This window comes from Schistocerca americana, unplaced genomic scaffold (assembly GCF_021461395.2).
Source record: "Schistocerca americana isolate TAMUIC-IGC-003095 unplaced genomic scaffold, iqSchAmer2.1 HiC_scaffold_15, whole genome shotgun sequence".
Classification (NCBI taxonomy): domain Eukaryota; kingdom Metazoa; phylum Arthropoda; class Insecta; order Orthoptera; family Acrididae; genus Schistocerca; species Schistocerca americana.
The window spans coordinates 7,604,074-7,620,049 of NW_025725583.1; the positions used below are offsets into that span (position 1 = coordinate 7,604,074).

The window sequence follows — 15,976 nt, forward strand, 5'->3', positions numbered from 1 at the left end:
CATGTAACATATACCATATATGAAGCATTTTACGTGGAATTGTAGATGGGATATGTTACATGACCTACTGCCATATTTCATATGTATCTGTTGTCTCGTAGATATTATACAAGTGTAACACACTAGATTAAACCCATAATAAATGACAAAACAACCTCTGCAAACAGTCACACTTGGGAAAAGTTGTGCCAATCCCCTCTGTGCATTCATATTATATTTTTCTGTGTCTTTGCTATATTGCTTTCAAAAAAGTCCCTAAGTAATAAGAGATGATCCATTTTTTGTCTCTGTATTTGCTGTCTCTAATGACCATGTTGTCATTGGTGCATAATTCTGTAAACTTCCTCCTGTTCCTACTCATCTTTCGCCACCATCTGTTCTGTGCCATCATCTGTCTGTGCCCCATGCACTACACTCTTTTGCCTGCCCCCTCCCATCTGCCTTCTTCCTCACTTGCTCTGCTCACCTCTAAATGTCACCTCTCCATTTAACATCACCTGTCTGCCAGCTCTCATGCCTCCCTCCACTGTGCTGCCATGCACAGCCCCCTGTGCCTTTTATCTCTATGTTCCACAGTCATTATTCTCCCTCCTTTCTTTGTGCCTCAGTTTTCATTTTTAACTATCTTATTGCACTAGCCTCTTCCATCCCTTTTGCCCACATCCCTTCTTTATCATTATTGTCATCCATACCACTGTTATACCTGTCAGCCTCGTATCCATTATTGAGTTGATTTCCATAATTGTATTTTGACTATTATTGTGTTTTGTTCTCTGTGTCTCTAAAAGTGATTTTATGTCATCCATTAATAGCTAGTATATTGATGGATACGAGATAACTATAAAACAGGTATTAGTAACGCAATTAACTAACTAAAACAAATTGTAACAGTTTTAAAAGTTCTAATTCTCAGCTGCTTAAGTTGTGATACACATTCATTTAATGTTGCTTTATCATATGCAATGATATACTGTATATATACATATAGCAGGTTAATGTGCAATGTTTATTATTTGCAGGTTTTAGCTGAGCAAGATTCAAACTTCACAGAAGAGTTAGAGCAACAGGTTTCTGAAGAGGCTACTCAGATATGTTACCAGTGTTGCAGAGTAAGTTGTGTTCATGTTGAAAATAATGTATTTCTTGCTCAATCAATGTCATTTGTATTTTGTTTTTGTTATTATTTGCTTCACCGTTGATGGCATTATTGAAAATGTAACAGTGCACACACATGCTTTCCTATTTGTGAGGAAAAAAGTCCGTTAAGTTACACACAGACTGAAATGGCCCTCAACTTTATTGCATATGTTCATGAACAGTAGAAATGAAACACCTCTCTAGTTCTAGGTAGTGCACCTCATTCCTCCCCACTGGTACCAGTCATGCCATGGCATGGGCTGTCCAAGACATTGAAAGTGTGATGGAACCATCTTCTTGTGTGAGCACTCATGCCTCCCAAACAACTCAATACGATTAATTGGAGTTGGTTCCATTGCATGCACATATGCAGTTGATAATTGCTCAGATTTCCTCAGTAGGACCATCACCAGGTGACCTGGGTAGCCACTCAAGAAGGCTCAAGATTGTATAATATGATTTCAGAACATTCTGGCATAGTTCATGAAAGATGGGTGGTGCAATGTCTTGTTGAAGGTATGTGTCTCCTTCAAGGAGCAGTAGGAAAATACACTCCATTTAATCGCACAGTAGTATCCTGCCAGTCCGTAGTTCATGGTCTTGAAGTAGCGTTCTCGCTTCCCGTGCACAGGGTCCTATATTCGATTCCTGGCAGGGTCAGGGATTTTCCCTGCCTTGAGATGACTAGGTGTTGTTGTGTTGTCTTCACCATCATTATCATCCTTGATCCCCTTTACGGTCAGAGAAAGGCAATGGCAAACCACCTCCTCTAGGACCTTGCCTTGTCGGCGGTACAGGTCTCGTGCATCGTCCCCTGCACTCCTTAGAATATGGGACCTCATCATCATCAGTATCCTGCCATCATTTCATCACTTATCACTTGAAAAACTAGCATTGAATTGCAGCAGAATACTTAGTACAAAAAACACTATGATTCTTAGTGCTGTAAGGATGTATAAAGCAAAGTGTTCACTAAAAGTAATTGCTGTAAGTAATTTGCATACTATTACAGTGATACAGCTGATGTAGATAACGGCTATGTGATTACCATGTAACTGCAATCCCAGTAATGTGGCAGAGTTGATATTATTTGATATTGTCTTGTTTGAAAATGTACATCTTACTTTATGTTGCAGATACGTGTATGTAAGCATCAGGTTACGGTCAATGGAGTTGTGAAAAAAATTTGTTCAGAGGAATGTGTTAAAGTTTTTCAAGCAAAAGGAGACAAAATGAATAAAGAAAGAACCCCAGAAATTGCCCATCGCCAGAGAAAATGCAGACAATGTCAGATTGCTGTTACGGGTAGTGAGAACAACTTGGCATGGGAAACAATGGATTTCTGTCAAGAAGAGTGCCTAGGTAGTATTAACATGGTTTTACCTTTCAATCAGCAGTCACAAATTACTGTATGTACCTCCTTGTCTGTGACTATATGTTCATATCGAAAATTTGTATCGAAAGTGTGTGGGTTTAGTCATGAATTGCAAGCAAATGACAGCATTTATACGAGAGTGTAGTGTAGTTCTTCACATGTATAGAATTCTTCAACATGCTTGTCTGTATATGATGATGATTTGTGAGCACTTCATTTACAGGAGCTCAACCAATACTGCCTGAGGCGTGAGGAATTCAGAATTCATGACAGGGGTTTGTCGAGTACTGCCAGTTCGCACTCACCATAGGCTCTGGGCATGCTTTAATCACACCCCTGTGACACAATTGTTGAATGTTTTGACTATCAGATACTATGGTTTTTGGGTTGACTATCTGTATTAAGTGAGCATATCACTGTGTGCCTCAGTGCCAATTTGTCTCAGTGATATACTGTCAGTGAGACTGACTCTGCAGAAAGGTGTCCCTTAAAGTAGCATTTTAAGTGTTGTTCCCTTTTTGCTGTAGTTGTTAACTAGGATTAAAATTCTAATTAAAGGGACTCTGTAGTTGACAGTTTCATGATGGTCACCTAGCATCACACATGCAAGCTGTTAGTTATAGTTGACAATACAGTGACTTGAAAAATATAGTCCATTGGTAAATTCGTGAGTGCTCAAGCAAGTCCCCACTCTGCCTACCCACCTACATCTCAAGACACTTCTACAGGCTGTTACACAAATTTTTAGTGGTTCTTCCACAGTGCACACTTTAAATCTGCGGTGAGGCAGTGTGCAGGTATGTCTGAGCAGCATTAGTTTTTAGGTATGGTACATCCATTAACATTTTATGGAATACAGAAGGTGAGTGCCTTGTTCCAAAATGCAATATTATAAATTAAATTGTATTAACATAGGAAGGGAAAACCTAAACCAGGATTCCTATAACTGCTGCAAATGTGTGACTGAATGCCTGTTCATCTGAATGCATGTTTGTTTACAATCTTCTCATAAGACTATGGATATATTCTAATAGGATTTTGAGCACAATTTAGTGTGATTGTTCTGTAAATTTTAAGGCATGCCCCTAAGTTGTGATTCAACTAAAAGATAAGAGTTTTCTTTGATGAGTTGCATTGAAATGCAGCAGTTCTAACTATGAGTACACGAGGAGTGTTAAAACAGTAACTGGGAATTCGAAATTTCATGTATTGCGTTAGTCCAATTGACATGGCCCCTTTGTCAGTATGTTGGAAGACATCTGAAAAGTATCTGTACAATGTTAGGCATATCCAGTGTGTAGTTTATCGTCAGCTGCCAAAAAGGCTACAGGTGTCTTAGTACTATTGGTGAGTGTTTATTTTATATAAAAATGGAGCAGAAAATTTCTATTAATTTTTTATACAAGAGTGGAATAAAATACATCACAGTTGTAGAAATGTTAAATATTGCTTTTGTTGAGTCTTCTCTGAGTAAAACAAGTGTAAGAGCATCAAAGAAGATTGTGGAGATGTTGAAGATGATGAGCACACATCAACCAATGAAATCTTGGAGAAAGTGAAAGAAATGACAATGAAAGATCACGGAATCACAGTCAGAGAAGTCGGTGGTTATGATGGCATATCAACTGGCCCATGCCGTAAAATTGTTTTGGGTGCTTTGGGTAAACGTGTTCCAAAATTGCTGAATTTTTAACAAAAACAGTGGCAAATGCAAGTTGTTTGTGAGTCACTAGATGAAGTCAGCAATGATGTAGAACTACTGGAACGTGTCATAATAGGTGACAAAACATGAGTTGATGCATATGACATTGGAACTAAGGCTCAGTTGTTTGTGGAAGCATGCTGGACAACCAAGACGGGAGGGGGGGGGGGGGGGAGAGAATCTCGACAACTGCAGTCAGATGTGAAGGCTGTGCTCACAGTGTTCTTCGATTTTAACAGTATTGTGCACCATTGAGTTCTGGCCACAAGGTGAAGTGAACAATGAGGAGTACTGCTTACAAGTTCATTGTCATTTGCACAAGGCAATCTGTAGAATAATGTCCTGATTCATGTTTTTTGCACCACGATAATACACCCTCTCAGACTTCTCTGCGCGCTCATGATTTTTTTGCCAAAATCGGTGCCCTAGCCTACTTATTTGCTCCATGTCAAATTTTAATTTTCCCAAAAATAAAGAAAACTTTAAAGGGCAGTCTTTTACATGTGTAGATTAGAGCTAAAACTACACTGAAGATCAGAATTCCAGAAGTGTTTTCAGAATTGGCTCAAGCCCTGACACAAGTGTGTAATATTTAATGGGGAATATTTTGAAGGTGGTAACATATATAATGGTAAGACAGCTTTAGGAACCAGGTTTTAAATTGTAAGACATTTCCTGGGGCAGATGTGGACTCTGACCACAATCTATTGGTTATGAACTGTAGATTAAAACTGAAGAAACTGCAAAAAGGTGGGAATTTAAGGAGATGGGACCTGGATAAACTGACTAAACCAGAGGTTGTACAGAGTTTCAGGGAGTGCATAAGGGAACGATTGACAGGATTGGGGGAAAGAAATACAGTAGAAGAAGAATGGGTAGCTCTGAGGGATGAAGTAGTGAAGGCAGCAGAGGATCAAGTAGGTAAAAAGACGAGGGCTAGTAGAAATCCTTGGGTAACAGAAGAAATGTTGAACTTAATTGATGAAAGGAGAAAATATAAAAATGCAGTAAATAAAGCAAGCAAAAAGGAATACAAACGTCTCAAAAATGAGATCGACAGGAAGTGTAAAATGGCTAAGCAGGGATGGCTAGAGGACAAATGTAAGGATGTAGAGGCTTACCTCACTAGGGGTAAGATAGATACTGCCTACAGGAAAATTAAAGAGACCTTTGGAGAAAAGAGAGCCACTTCTACGAATTTAAAGAGCTCAGATGGAAACCCAGTTCTAAGCAAAGAAGGGAAAGCAGAAAGGTGGAAGGAGTATATAGAGGGTCTATACAAGGGCAATGTACTTGAGGACAATATTATGGAAATGGAAGAGGAAGTAGATGAAGATGAAATGGGAGATAGGATACTGCGTGAAGAGTGTGACAGAGCACTGAAAGACCTGAGACAAAACAAGGCCCCAGGAGTAGACAACATTCCATTGGAACTACTGACGGCATTGGGAGAGCCAGTCCAACAAAACTCTACCATCTGGTGAGCAAGATGTATGAGACAGGCGAAATACCCTGAGACTTCAAGCAGAATATAATAATTCCAATCCGAAAGAAAGCAGGTGTTGACAGATGTGAAAATTACCGAACTATGAGTTTAATAAGTCACAGCTGCAAAATACTAACACGAATTCTTTACAGACGAATGGAAAAACTGGTAGAAGCGGACCTCGGGGAAGATCAGTTTGGATTCCGTAGAAATGTTGGAACACGTGAGGCAATACTGACCCTACGACTTATCTTAGAAAATAGATTAAGGAAAGGCAAACCTACATTTCTGGCATTTGTAGACTTAGAGAAAGCTTTTGACAATGTTGACTGGAATATTCTCTTTCAAATTCTAAAGGTGGCAGGGGTAAAATACAGAGAGCGAAAAGGTATTTGCAATTTGTACAGAAACCAGATGGCCGTTATAAGAGCCGAGAGGCATGAAAGGGAAGCAGTGGTTGGGAAGGGAGTGAGACAGGATTGTAGCCTGTCCTCGATGTTATTCAATCTGTATATTGAGCAAACAGTAAAGGAAACAAAAGAAAAATTCAGAGTAGGTGTTAAAATCCACAGAGAAGAAATAAAAACATTGAGGTTCGCTGATGACATTGTAATTCTGTCAGAGATAGCAAAGGACTTCGAAGAGCAGTTGAACGGAATGGACAGTGTCTTGAAAGGAGGATATAAGATGAACATCAACAAAAGCAAAATGAGGATAATGGAATGTAGTCGAATTAAATCGAGTGATGCTGAGGGTATTAGATTAGGAAATGAGACGCTTATAGTAGTAAATGAGTTTTGTAATTTGGGGAGCAAAATAACTGATGATGGTCGAAGTAGAGAGGATATAAAATGTAGACTGGCAATGGCAAGGAAAGCGTTTCTGAAGAAGAGAAATTTGTTAACATCGGGTATAGATTTAAGTGTGAGGAAGTCGTTTCTGAAAGTATTTGTATGGAGTGTAGCCATGTATGGAAGTGAAACATGGATGATAAATAGTTTGGACAAGAAGAGAATAGAAGCTTTCGAAATGTGGTGCTATAGAAGAATACTGAAGATTAGATGGGTAGATCACATAACTAATGAGGAGGTAATGAATAGAATTGGGGAGAAGAGGAGTTTGTGGCACAACTTGACAAGAAGAAAGGACCGGTTGGTAGGACATGTTCTGAGGCATCAAGGGATCACAAATTTAGCATTGGAGGGCAGCGTGGAGGGTAAAAATCATAGAGGGAGACCAAGAGATGAATACACTAAGCAGATTCAGAAGGATGTAGGTTGCAGTAAGTACTGGGAGATGAGGAAGCTTGCACAGGATAGAGTAGCATGGAGAGCTGCATCAAACAAGTCTCAGGACTGAAGGCAACAACAACAAACAACATTGATGTAGACTAATAAATAAACCCTACATTAGATCTGTATTCATCACAATAATTCTATTTTTTCCACTAACATTGTCCATGATGCCACCAACACCATGACCCTGAAAAAATTTTCTGAATGTAATGCTGTCGTCCGCCTATGATCATTGATATAAAATGATACACACACCCCAGCTGAGGTCATTTGTTGCAGTCATTTGTTCAGGTGCCTCCTGTATCCTCCTCCAGCCCTCACCTTTCTTTTTTAAACCTTGAGCCCTGGGAATGTCGGGGAAACTGGTGTTTCACCGCTCGCCCTGCACAAGTTCTTGATGTTGGTACTTCTGTCGGCTGCAGCTGGCATCTGTTGTTTGGGCTGCTGCTGTTTTTATTGGCAGTTGTCCGTGCATAGGCTAGTGAAAGGATTGCACAATGAGGATGTGTGCTGGTAGTCACGTTTGTCTTGACTGTTTGCAGGAGTGTCTATGGTCGGCCAACCACTGTCACACAGTGACTTTAATTCATTTTGTCTGGTCTCTTTCTGAGTCTTTCTGGTCCTGTGTCGTCTCTTGTCATCTCCATTGTTTGTTTTTATTCTTTGTAGGTGTTTCTAGTTCGTTAAAAAAGGGACCGATGGCCCTAGTGGTGCGGTCCCTTCAATTCCACAAACCGACCAACCAACTGTTTGCAGGTGTGCTGGTTTAAGACATTCATTGGAGATCTCTTTCTCCTAATCATTTCTGCTGTATCATGAAGATTAATCATTTCTGCTGTATCATGAAGATGTGGGGTCCATGTTGCACAACTGGAAATGGACCTGTATAAATCGGTGTGAGTGGAGGACAGACTGAGTTGTCACAAAGCTACATGCGGGAAGAATTGAAAATGCCCTTATACATAAAAAGGGGTTTATCCACATACATCTTGGGTAGTGTCAGACAGAGAAGTGCCATAGTTTCAAGTAGGTGGCACCTGACTCAAATCATCAGTATCCCAGGGAGGTCCGTCAATTTGTTGCGTAGCAATTCCACTGTTAGTTGCAACATTTTTTTATCAACAAAATTGAACAGGAACATACCCCAAGTCCTCCTTGTGTGTTAACCTCAATTCTAGCAGGACCAGTGGTAAGGGCATCTGTCCACATATCCTTAACACACATCAGTTCCACCTTCAGAGTGTGGTGGAATTTTTCCACCATTCTGTTGCTGGAAGGGTGATGATGAGTTGTATTGATGTGATTGCACTTGCAGAGATGGAGTTCTTGGAATAATGCTGCCTCAAACTGCCTGCCCCTGTCTGTTGAAATAGTTAGCAGCACTCTGAAACGTGCTATCCATCCAGTGATTACTGTCTTTGGCACTGTTGCAGCAGTGATGTCTGGAACCGGAAATGCTTCAGGCCATCTCATAAAACAATTGACTGAAGTAACTAAATAGCAGTAACTGTTTGAGTGAAGTAGTGGCTCTACCATATCCACATGGATAATCATGCTGAGGGAGTGATGATGTTTCCTTTGGGACAGGTGATGGGTCTTTCCACCTTCCATTGTTGACATCTGTCACACTGTTGCGTCCACTCATTGCTGTCTTTATTCACCCTAGGCCACACTACCTTCCTCATCAACAACGGCACTGTAGCTGTCACTCCCAGGGGTGAAAGGTTATGGAATGCTTCAAAAATTGCTTGGCAGAAATTTCTGGCAATGAACACATGTTGTATACAACGTCACACCATAATGTAAATCTCCTACTGACTTTTTTACGTGCTTGAGTGTCAGACTAGATAGTCCATTCGCTCATTATTCATGTAATTCTTGGTCATGAGTTTGTGCTTGGGCTGTGTGGTTCCTGTTTACTGCTTTTACACTCACACAGCACAGTGATAAGCAATTGGCTACAGTGTTCTTGTGACTGCTAATGTGGCAGACATCCTTGGTGAACTGTGTAATTAAATCAGCATCTGAGGAGTCTCGGTGAACCTTTTTGAGTTCCCTTGCTGCAGAGCGATGTTGTTGGTGCATGGTCCATGTAAATAGTAAAAGTACTGCCTTCAGTTGAATCTCTGAAGTGACCAACAGCTGCATGTGTAGCAAGAAGTTTCCTGTCAGTAGCACACCTAATGTTTTGTGCGGATATGAGCACAGAGCAACAGAGGGAAAAAAAGAGAGAGGCTGCTAAGAGGTGTTAGCAAGTTGCTGAAGTGCCGTCCCCACATCTGTCAAGCTGGAGTCGAAAATAATGGCTGGTGGCCCATTAATCTGAGGGTGTGGGAGCAGTACTGCCCTCGCAATGTACTCCTTTACTCTGTCGAGCACCGCCATCAGCTTGTCACTCCAAGGAACCTTTTTTGCACCAGCTGTGTGTTTGCCCTTGAGTAGTTTTGTCAATGGTTCCATCAGCATCGTTGCCTGGGGAAGGTGTCGATGGTAATAATTAAGCATTCTAAGAAACAACTTTCAGTTGTTGAATGTTGCAGGGAGTGGAACCTGTTGTATGGCTAAAACATGCTCCATCAATGGAGTTAGCCCATCTGCTGATACTTCCGAGCTAAGAAACTTTACTTTGTTCTGACCAAAAACACACGTGTGTAAATTGACCACCATTGTCTAGTTACAAGAAAACTTGCTGTAAATGAGACTAATGTTTGTCCTAAGGTGGAGAAAATAAGTATGTTATCCATGTGGCAAAATAAAATTTACGGCCTGCATAACACTTGTTGAATAAACTGCTGCCATGTTTAAGCAGCAGTTTCCAACCCGAAGGGCATGGTGACTGCCATTTTGTCAGTGTCTGACGAGGCCACAGGAATTTGCAGCTATGTCCATGTGCAATTGATTACATTGGAAAAAATGCACAGTTCCCACTGAGTTGTTCGCACCCATAATATATGGAATAGACTATCTATCTGGGATAGTTTTGGAATTTAACACTTGATCGTCTCTGGACAGCCTCCATGTGCTGTCTCATTTCTTGACCATATGTAGAGACAATTACCCCATTAACTATGTGACAGCCTTTTCACACCCTTGTTCATTTGCCTCCCCATGTCTTGCCTAGCCACCACAAATTTTTTGGGAGTGAGATGATGTGGTTTGGCCACTACTGGCTGCCCTGGCATAGTGCAAATGAAGTGTTACGTGTTGTATTGAGCCTTCGCCTGTGCCTTTGCTCGTGATAGGGTACCAGGAAATTCTTGTAGTATGCTGTGCCATTCATTGTGTTCACCCACTGCCACAACTCTTGCATTCTGCAGTAATCCTCTCTGTAATGTCCACCAGAATTGGTTTGATGACCTCGGCTGTCAATAAATTCCATGTCATGTGCTCTTGAAAGCCAAGATCAGACAGTAATGATGTGCTTCCATATGTTTCGAAGTTATGCTGCGCTGTCACCTGCATGGCCACACTGTGAACTGTTTCTGCTAACTTTTCCATTGCGATATCATGTACCTTGCTCATGACGCTTGATCCAGGGCTGCTGCACTCACATTTTTCGATATGATCAGTCTGGGGCCCCCAGCCAAAATAATACCATCCGTAGCATGGTTGGGTTTGAAATCCATGCATGCTGCCATTGCTTCTGCTCTTTCTGCCAGCACCTGCAAAGGTATGTTTTTGTCCATGGCCAAAATGATTCTCACATTTTTGGGGAGTCCTTTAAGACACAGCATGTGTAGTGAAAGCTTTTAATTGGTATTAAATCTTGATCTGCTAGAGAGCAAAGTTCACATAGAGGTTGATATGGTAATGTGTTGCCTAAACAGTCATCCATCATTAACCTCTGCAGCCTGAGCTACATAGAGTGGCAGTGTCTTGTGAGACAATATTTTTAATTCCCTGTTGCTGTGAGAACACAAAACCTCTTTGGAGAGAATAATTTGCTATTCGTTTATGTGTACGACAACACAATGGCACTGCATGGTATCATCATCAAAAATGTGTTCTGCATGTAATAATTAAAGTTATTGTCTGGACATCCAGAATGCTGGTAATTTCACATGATGTTGTTGTTGTTGTTGTTGGGGGTCAGTACTTGTATCAGCGTTGAAGTGGGGAGGCAGCCCGTTGGAGTCATCCTCCCGTTGTCTGGTAACATCTGACATTTCTTGTTGTAATTGGGGTCACCAATGCAGGAATGCTGGGCGTAATGGCGAGCTTGATGTAAACTCCATGGATAGCATTGCACACCTGTATTACAGTCACAGTTAAAAAAGCACAAAAATCAGAATGTTAATGGAAAAAGGCACTAAATTCCCAGAGAACATCAAAGATAAAAAGTATAAAAGAGATGTTACACTTCCCAGTTGAAGTCAATTGCTACAGTCAATTGTTCAGTCTCCACAAGAACTTTCTTGGTCTCTTAATTTTCTTATTTGTGTGAAGTATTTGCATTACTAGTCAATTACCCAATTTCTCTTTAACAGAATCTTACAGATATCGTCCAGACAAATCCCATGTCACACATTGCCACGTGTAAAACACCTTTCTGCTAAAGAAAATGGATGTTTTATTTTACAGCAGTAAGTAATTTATGTGATGTCCACCACTATTTTTTGATGTATCTAAAATTCTGCCATGATTTGTTGAATTGACAATTTTATAAATCTGTCTATAATGAAGTGTTTCCTCCCAAAATTTTAGCACTCTTTCATACTGATGCAGTAACCCATGTGGCTTATTTTTTAATTTATTTCTAATGCATCCTATTGTGGCAAGGCTGACTTTTGTATACTGCATGCCCTATGATTTGGAGTGGCAACATAAGCTAAGAGTTCTCTTGGTGTTGAATCTTTAATACAAGCTGAAGTGATGTTAGAGATGACTGAATGCTCTTTACTCTGCAAACGTATCTTCTTCATGCTATGGAGATTTTCTTCCAGTGTAGTATGCTTATCCATCACTTTGGAATAACTGACAAGGGGCAGCCCCGATGCTTGGATCATATATGTACTTCAAACTTTGTGCATATTTAGTAGTCTACTAAGACACCATAATGTGCAACTTCAAGAAAATTTCAAGGGAAGTTTTACGTATCAAATATGTACCTGTACATTGTGGCTGTCAGCTCGAGTGGTGATGGTCAAGTGGTTAGCATTCAAGCTCCTTAATCACTAGTTTACTGGTTTGAGTCCTATCCAGCACTTTTTTAATGCATATTTGTTTCAACACTGGTAATACTGTTTCGTATATGTGACATTTGAAAGGTAATATAATGAAACAACACCTGTATGTGAATGAATATTTATTGAATGTGCTAATTGTTATTATTTCAATAAATATTACATTTTAACTATCGACAAGTAAATGACAAAACATGTAAAGATCTCCTGAAAATATATGCCTGTCGTCATTTTCAAATAAAGTCCATTTCCTGAAGAAGACTATCATAGTGCATGAATGCATCTTTCAACTGACAAGTTGAAGAATTGGGAGTCACCTCGATTTTTGAAGTAAAAATGTAAATTACACATACACTATTTGTTCTGGAAAGTGCGTCGTAAGATTGGCTCTGAGCACTAAGGGATTCAACTTCTCAGGTCATTAGTCCCCTAGAACTTAGAACTAGTTAAACCTAACTAACCTAAGGACATCACACACATCCATGCCCGAGGCAGGATTTGAACCTGCAACCGTAGCGGTCTCGCGGTTCCAGACTGCAGCGTCTAGAACCGCACGGCCACTTCGGCCGGCTGCATCATACTATTATTTTTTTGTACAGCTCCCTTATATTCTGGCATATTGTAACTCACTGTATTATTGAATGAAGTTATTTGACACCCTCATTTATCATTGTTTAACTTAAGCTTTCCAAGCATGTCCCTCATCATTGAAATCTGCATCTACAGGTTGAAACATCCAGGTCCAAAGCAGTTCCGGGTATCGTAACCCACTGGAGGTATTAGGGATTTTGCAAATCACAACATTCTTAAATTTTCAGGGAAAGTTTGTGTGTTTGGTCATTTATTTGTCAATAATAATAAAAAGTGCTTTAATAATTAAAATTAGTAAACAGCAAAATACCATTGGAAATTCAATAAAGTTTCATGCAGATAAATGTGTTTTTTCATTACGTTACCTACCAAATGTCATATGTATGAAATAATATAACCAGTGTTGAAAAACATGTGCATTTAGAAAACAAAAGGAAACAAGAGAGATTTGATCCAGCGACCTAGAGATCATGGAGTTTGAACGCTAACCACTTGATCACCCACAGTCTTGTGCTTACAGTTGTAACGCTCTGGTACATACTCGAGATTTAAAAGTTCTCTCACAACTTTCTTGAAATTTTCTAAGTTGTACACCTTACTACTTGCACATTATGTTGTCCTAATGGACTACTAAAAGTATATGAAGTCTGGTGTAAATACATGATCCAGACATTGTGGCCTCCCTTTATTAGTATATCATTAAATATACAAACTGAACCAAAATCTATATGAAGTCTGATGTAAATACATGATCCAGACAATGTGGCCTCCCTTTATATCATTAAATATACAAACTGAACCAAAATCACATGAACAAAATCAATTTAAATCCCCACATTCTGCACTATACTGTTGGACAGGAAACAGGCAACTTACTTTGGATATTTCTGTATGCCAGGTCCAGGTAAGGCCACTTCCCCCACCAAGATTGCTGCTTACTGATGAATTTACAGACAAGCTGTATCATTAATTCTAATTATGTAGTGCACATTTTTAACCGACCCATGGTTCTGAATTTTAGAAGTCGTTATAGTATATTGTGGTTAAAATGGGAACTAACTCAGCTGCAAATCCTGTATATAATCTCGCAGGAATCAAATCGGGCATTGGAGCCTTATTTGCTTTTTACAGTTTCAATGGTTTGTCAATGCCATTAATGTTAATATCTATGTTACTCATCTTGCAGTGCTGCAAGGGGTGAACTGGGTCAGTATATCTGCACATACCTTAGTAAAGGAAGATTTGAAAATGGAATTCAGCATTTCTGCTTTTAATTTGCTATCCATAATTTAAGTTCCTGTGTTATAAGTGAGTGTCTTGTGTGAGGGTCTCTACTTATTGTTTGGAGTAAATGTTGATTCTGAATATTGTATTCTGTAGTTTGCTTTATTTTTTGTACAATGTGGGGCGATCTACTTGTTTTATAGCATTTGTGGGTTGTGTTACTAATAAGGTACTCATACACACTAATAAAGTTCTAAAATGTGTGCCTACATGACACATGCCCTATCAAATTTCTACTCTCACTGCTCGTCTTAACCTGATGCAGTCCATGCAGGCAAAAAGTAGTGAGAATGATTTCTAGAAATCACCATTGCTTATATTAAGCACTGAATTGTATCATGCTTCAAATGTAGTGAAAATGTATTTATGATGTTCTTTCACAACTCACTGCCTTTTACACGGTTTCACAACTCCACTCTAGTTACCCATTGCTTTCAGTTTAACCATCGGACAGGCATGCCGTTTTTCATAACACTGGTATGCACATGGTGCACTTTGTACACATGTAAAGAACAGCTGTCTTTGTTACCAAAGTAAACATGTATGAACAAAATTACAATTTAATCTTAGTTCAATTAAATAATGATAAAATAAACTAACATTATATGACCTAAATAACTGTTTAATTAAACAGTAGGAGAATAAACCTTTCATTGTATCACTCTGTTGTTGCATCCAAGTGTTACCCCATAGTAATGACCCACTTCAAGCATTACACAGCACACTTGCATCAGATCCCAGCCAACCACTTATTTGATTACTTATTATCTTGTAGATAACTGGCTCATTGTAGGATTTTCTTGCTAGCTCGGTAACTGGGTCATTTTCTTGCACAGATCATAATTTTTTTTTGTCGCGTAACTTGCTGTTTGTTTATATTACTGCTGCTCAGTTGGATGTGTGACATCACAACTTACTACTGTGTTAGCTAAAGGAATAATGATGGAATAGGTATGGGCTCACAATTCCAAAACAACAACAGTATGGTACCAAACAATATTATTTGTGATTGGCGCACTGTACACACAGGCATGACCACTTGAGGGTTAAGTACAGCTGCCATAAAATATATTCTGTTTTCTCATTCCATACAAATACACACGTAAATTAGCTGCTTTGGTGCAAGATTGTGCACATCACACTCGCCTGTAACCTGCTCAGCAGACTGCCTCATTTCCATGCACTTAAATGGCAGGCATTGACATCACACTTATCTCAGATGATGGAGAATCCCCTTGTCAACTGTGGGCTCCAGTTTACAGAGATGTTTAAGGGCAAAATCCAGTGTGTGGTAACTCATCTGTACCTGGTCATACGAAAACACTGCCAATGACATCAAACATATCTTACAGGTCTTAAAGTAATCACAGAAGGCTTCATGCATTACCCTCATAACAACCAAACTAGTTTTATTCAGCGTCTCTCTACCTATGGCACTCTGCTCTCTTTTACATCAATTTTTTTGTCACATAGCTTGCTGTTTGTTTATATTACTGCTGCTCAGTTGGATGTATGACATCACAACTTACTACTGTGTTAGCTAAAGGAATAATGATGGAATAGGTATGGGCTCACAATTGTAAAACAACAATTTCAGATGATTGTTCACAGGGATTGTGTACCATGGAGGGTTCCTCCCATCATGAACTGTTCTGGTAACTAAATGCCTACTTAGTGCATAGTCAGCTATTTTTTTAATTTGAGCCACAGCTTTTCTACATGCTCATGCCCAGAGGTAAAAGTTGTGAGTTCCTCTTAGACGTATGACATGACTGCCTCTTCATCTGCAAGGGACAAAGGAAAATGAAACAGATGGAAGAAAAATAAGTGAACTGCTTATTTCAAAAGTAATCGCCACTGTAAGAAAAGATGGTCAGTGCCTTCATGTAAAAATGTATGTGCGAGTGTACCAAGGCATGCACC

At 39.6% G+C, this 15,976-nt stretch overlaps 1 protein-coding gene across 1 annotated transcript in view; it reads left to right on the forward strand.

The window, feature by feature from the left end:
• The window catches only part of LOC124569463, a 184,562-nt gene that overhangs the window by 11,981 nt on the left and 156,605 nt on the right, over positions 1 to 15,976 (forward strand). The window contains 2 exon segments of the mRNA XM_047131073.1: positions 1,020 to 1,109; positions 2,274 to 2,499. Coding sequence (XP_046987029.1) covers positions 1,020 to 1,109; positions 2,274 to 2,499 — 316 coding nt within the window.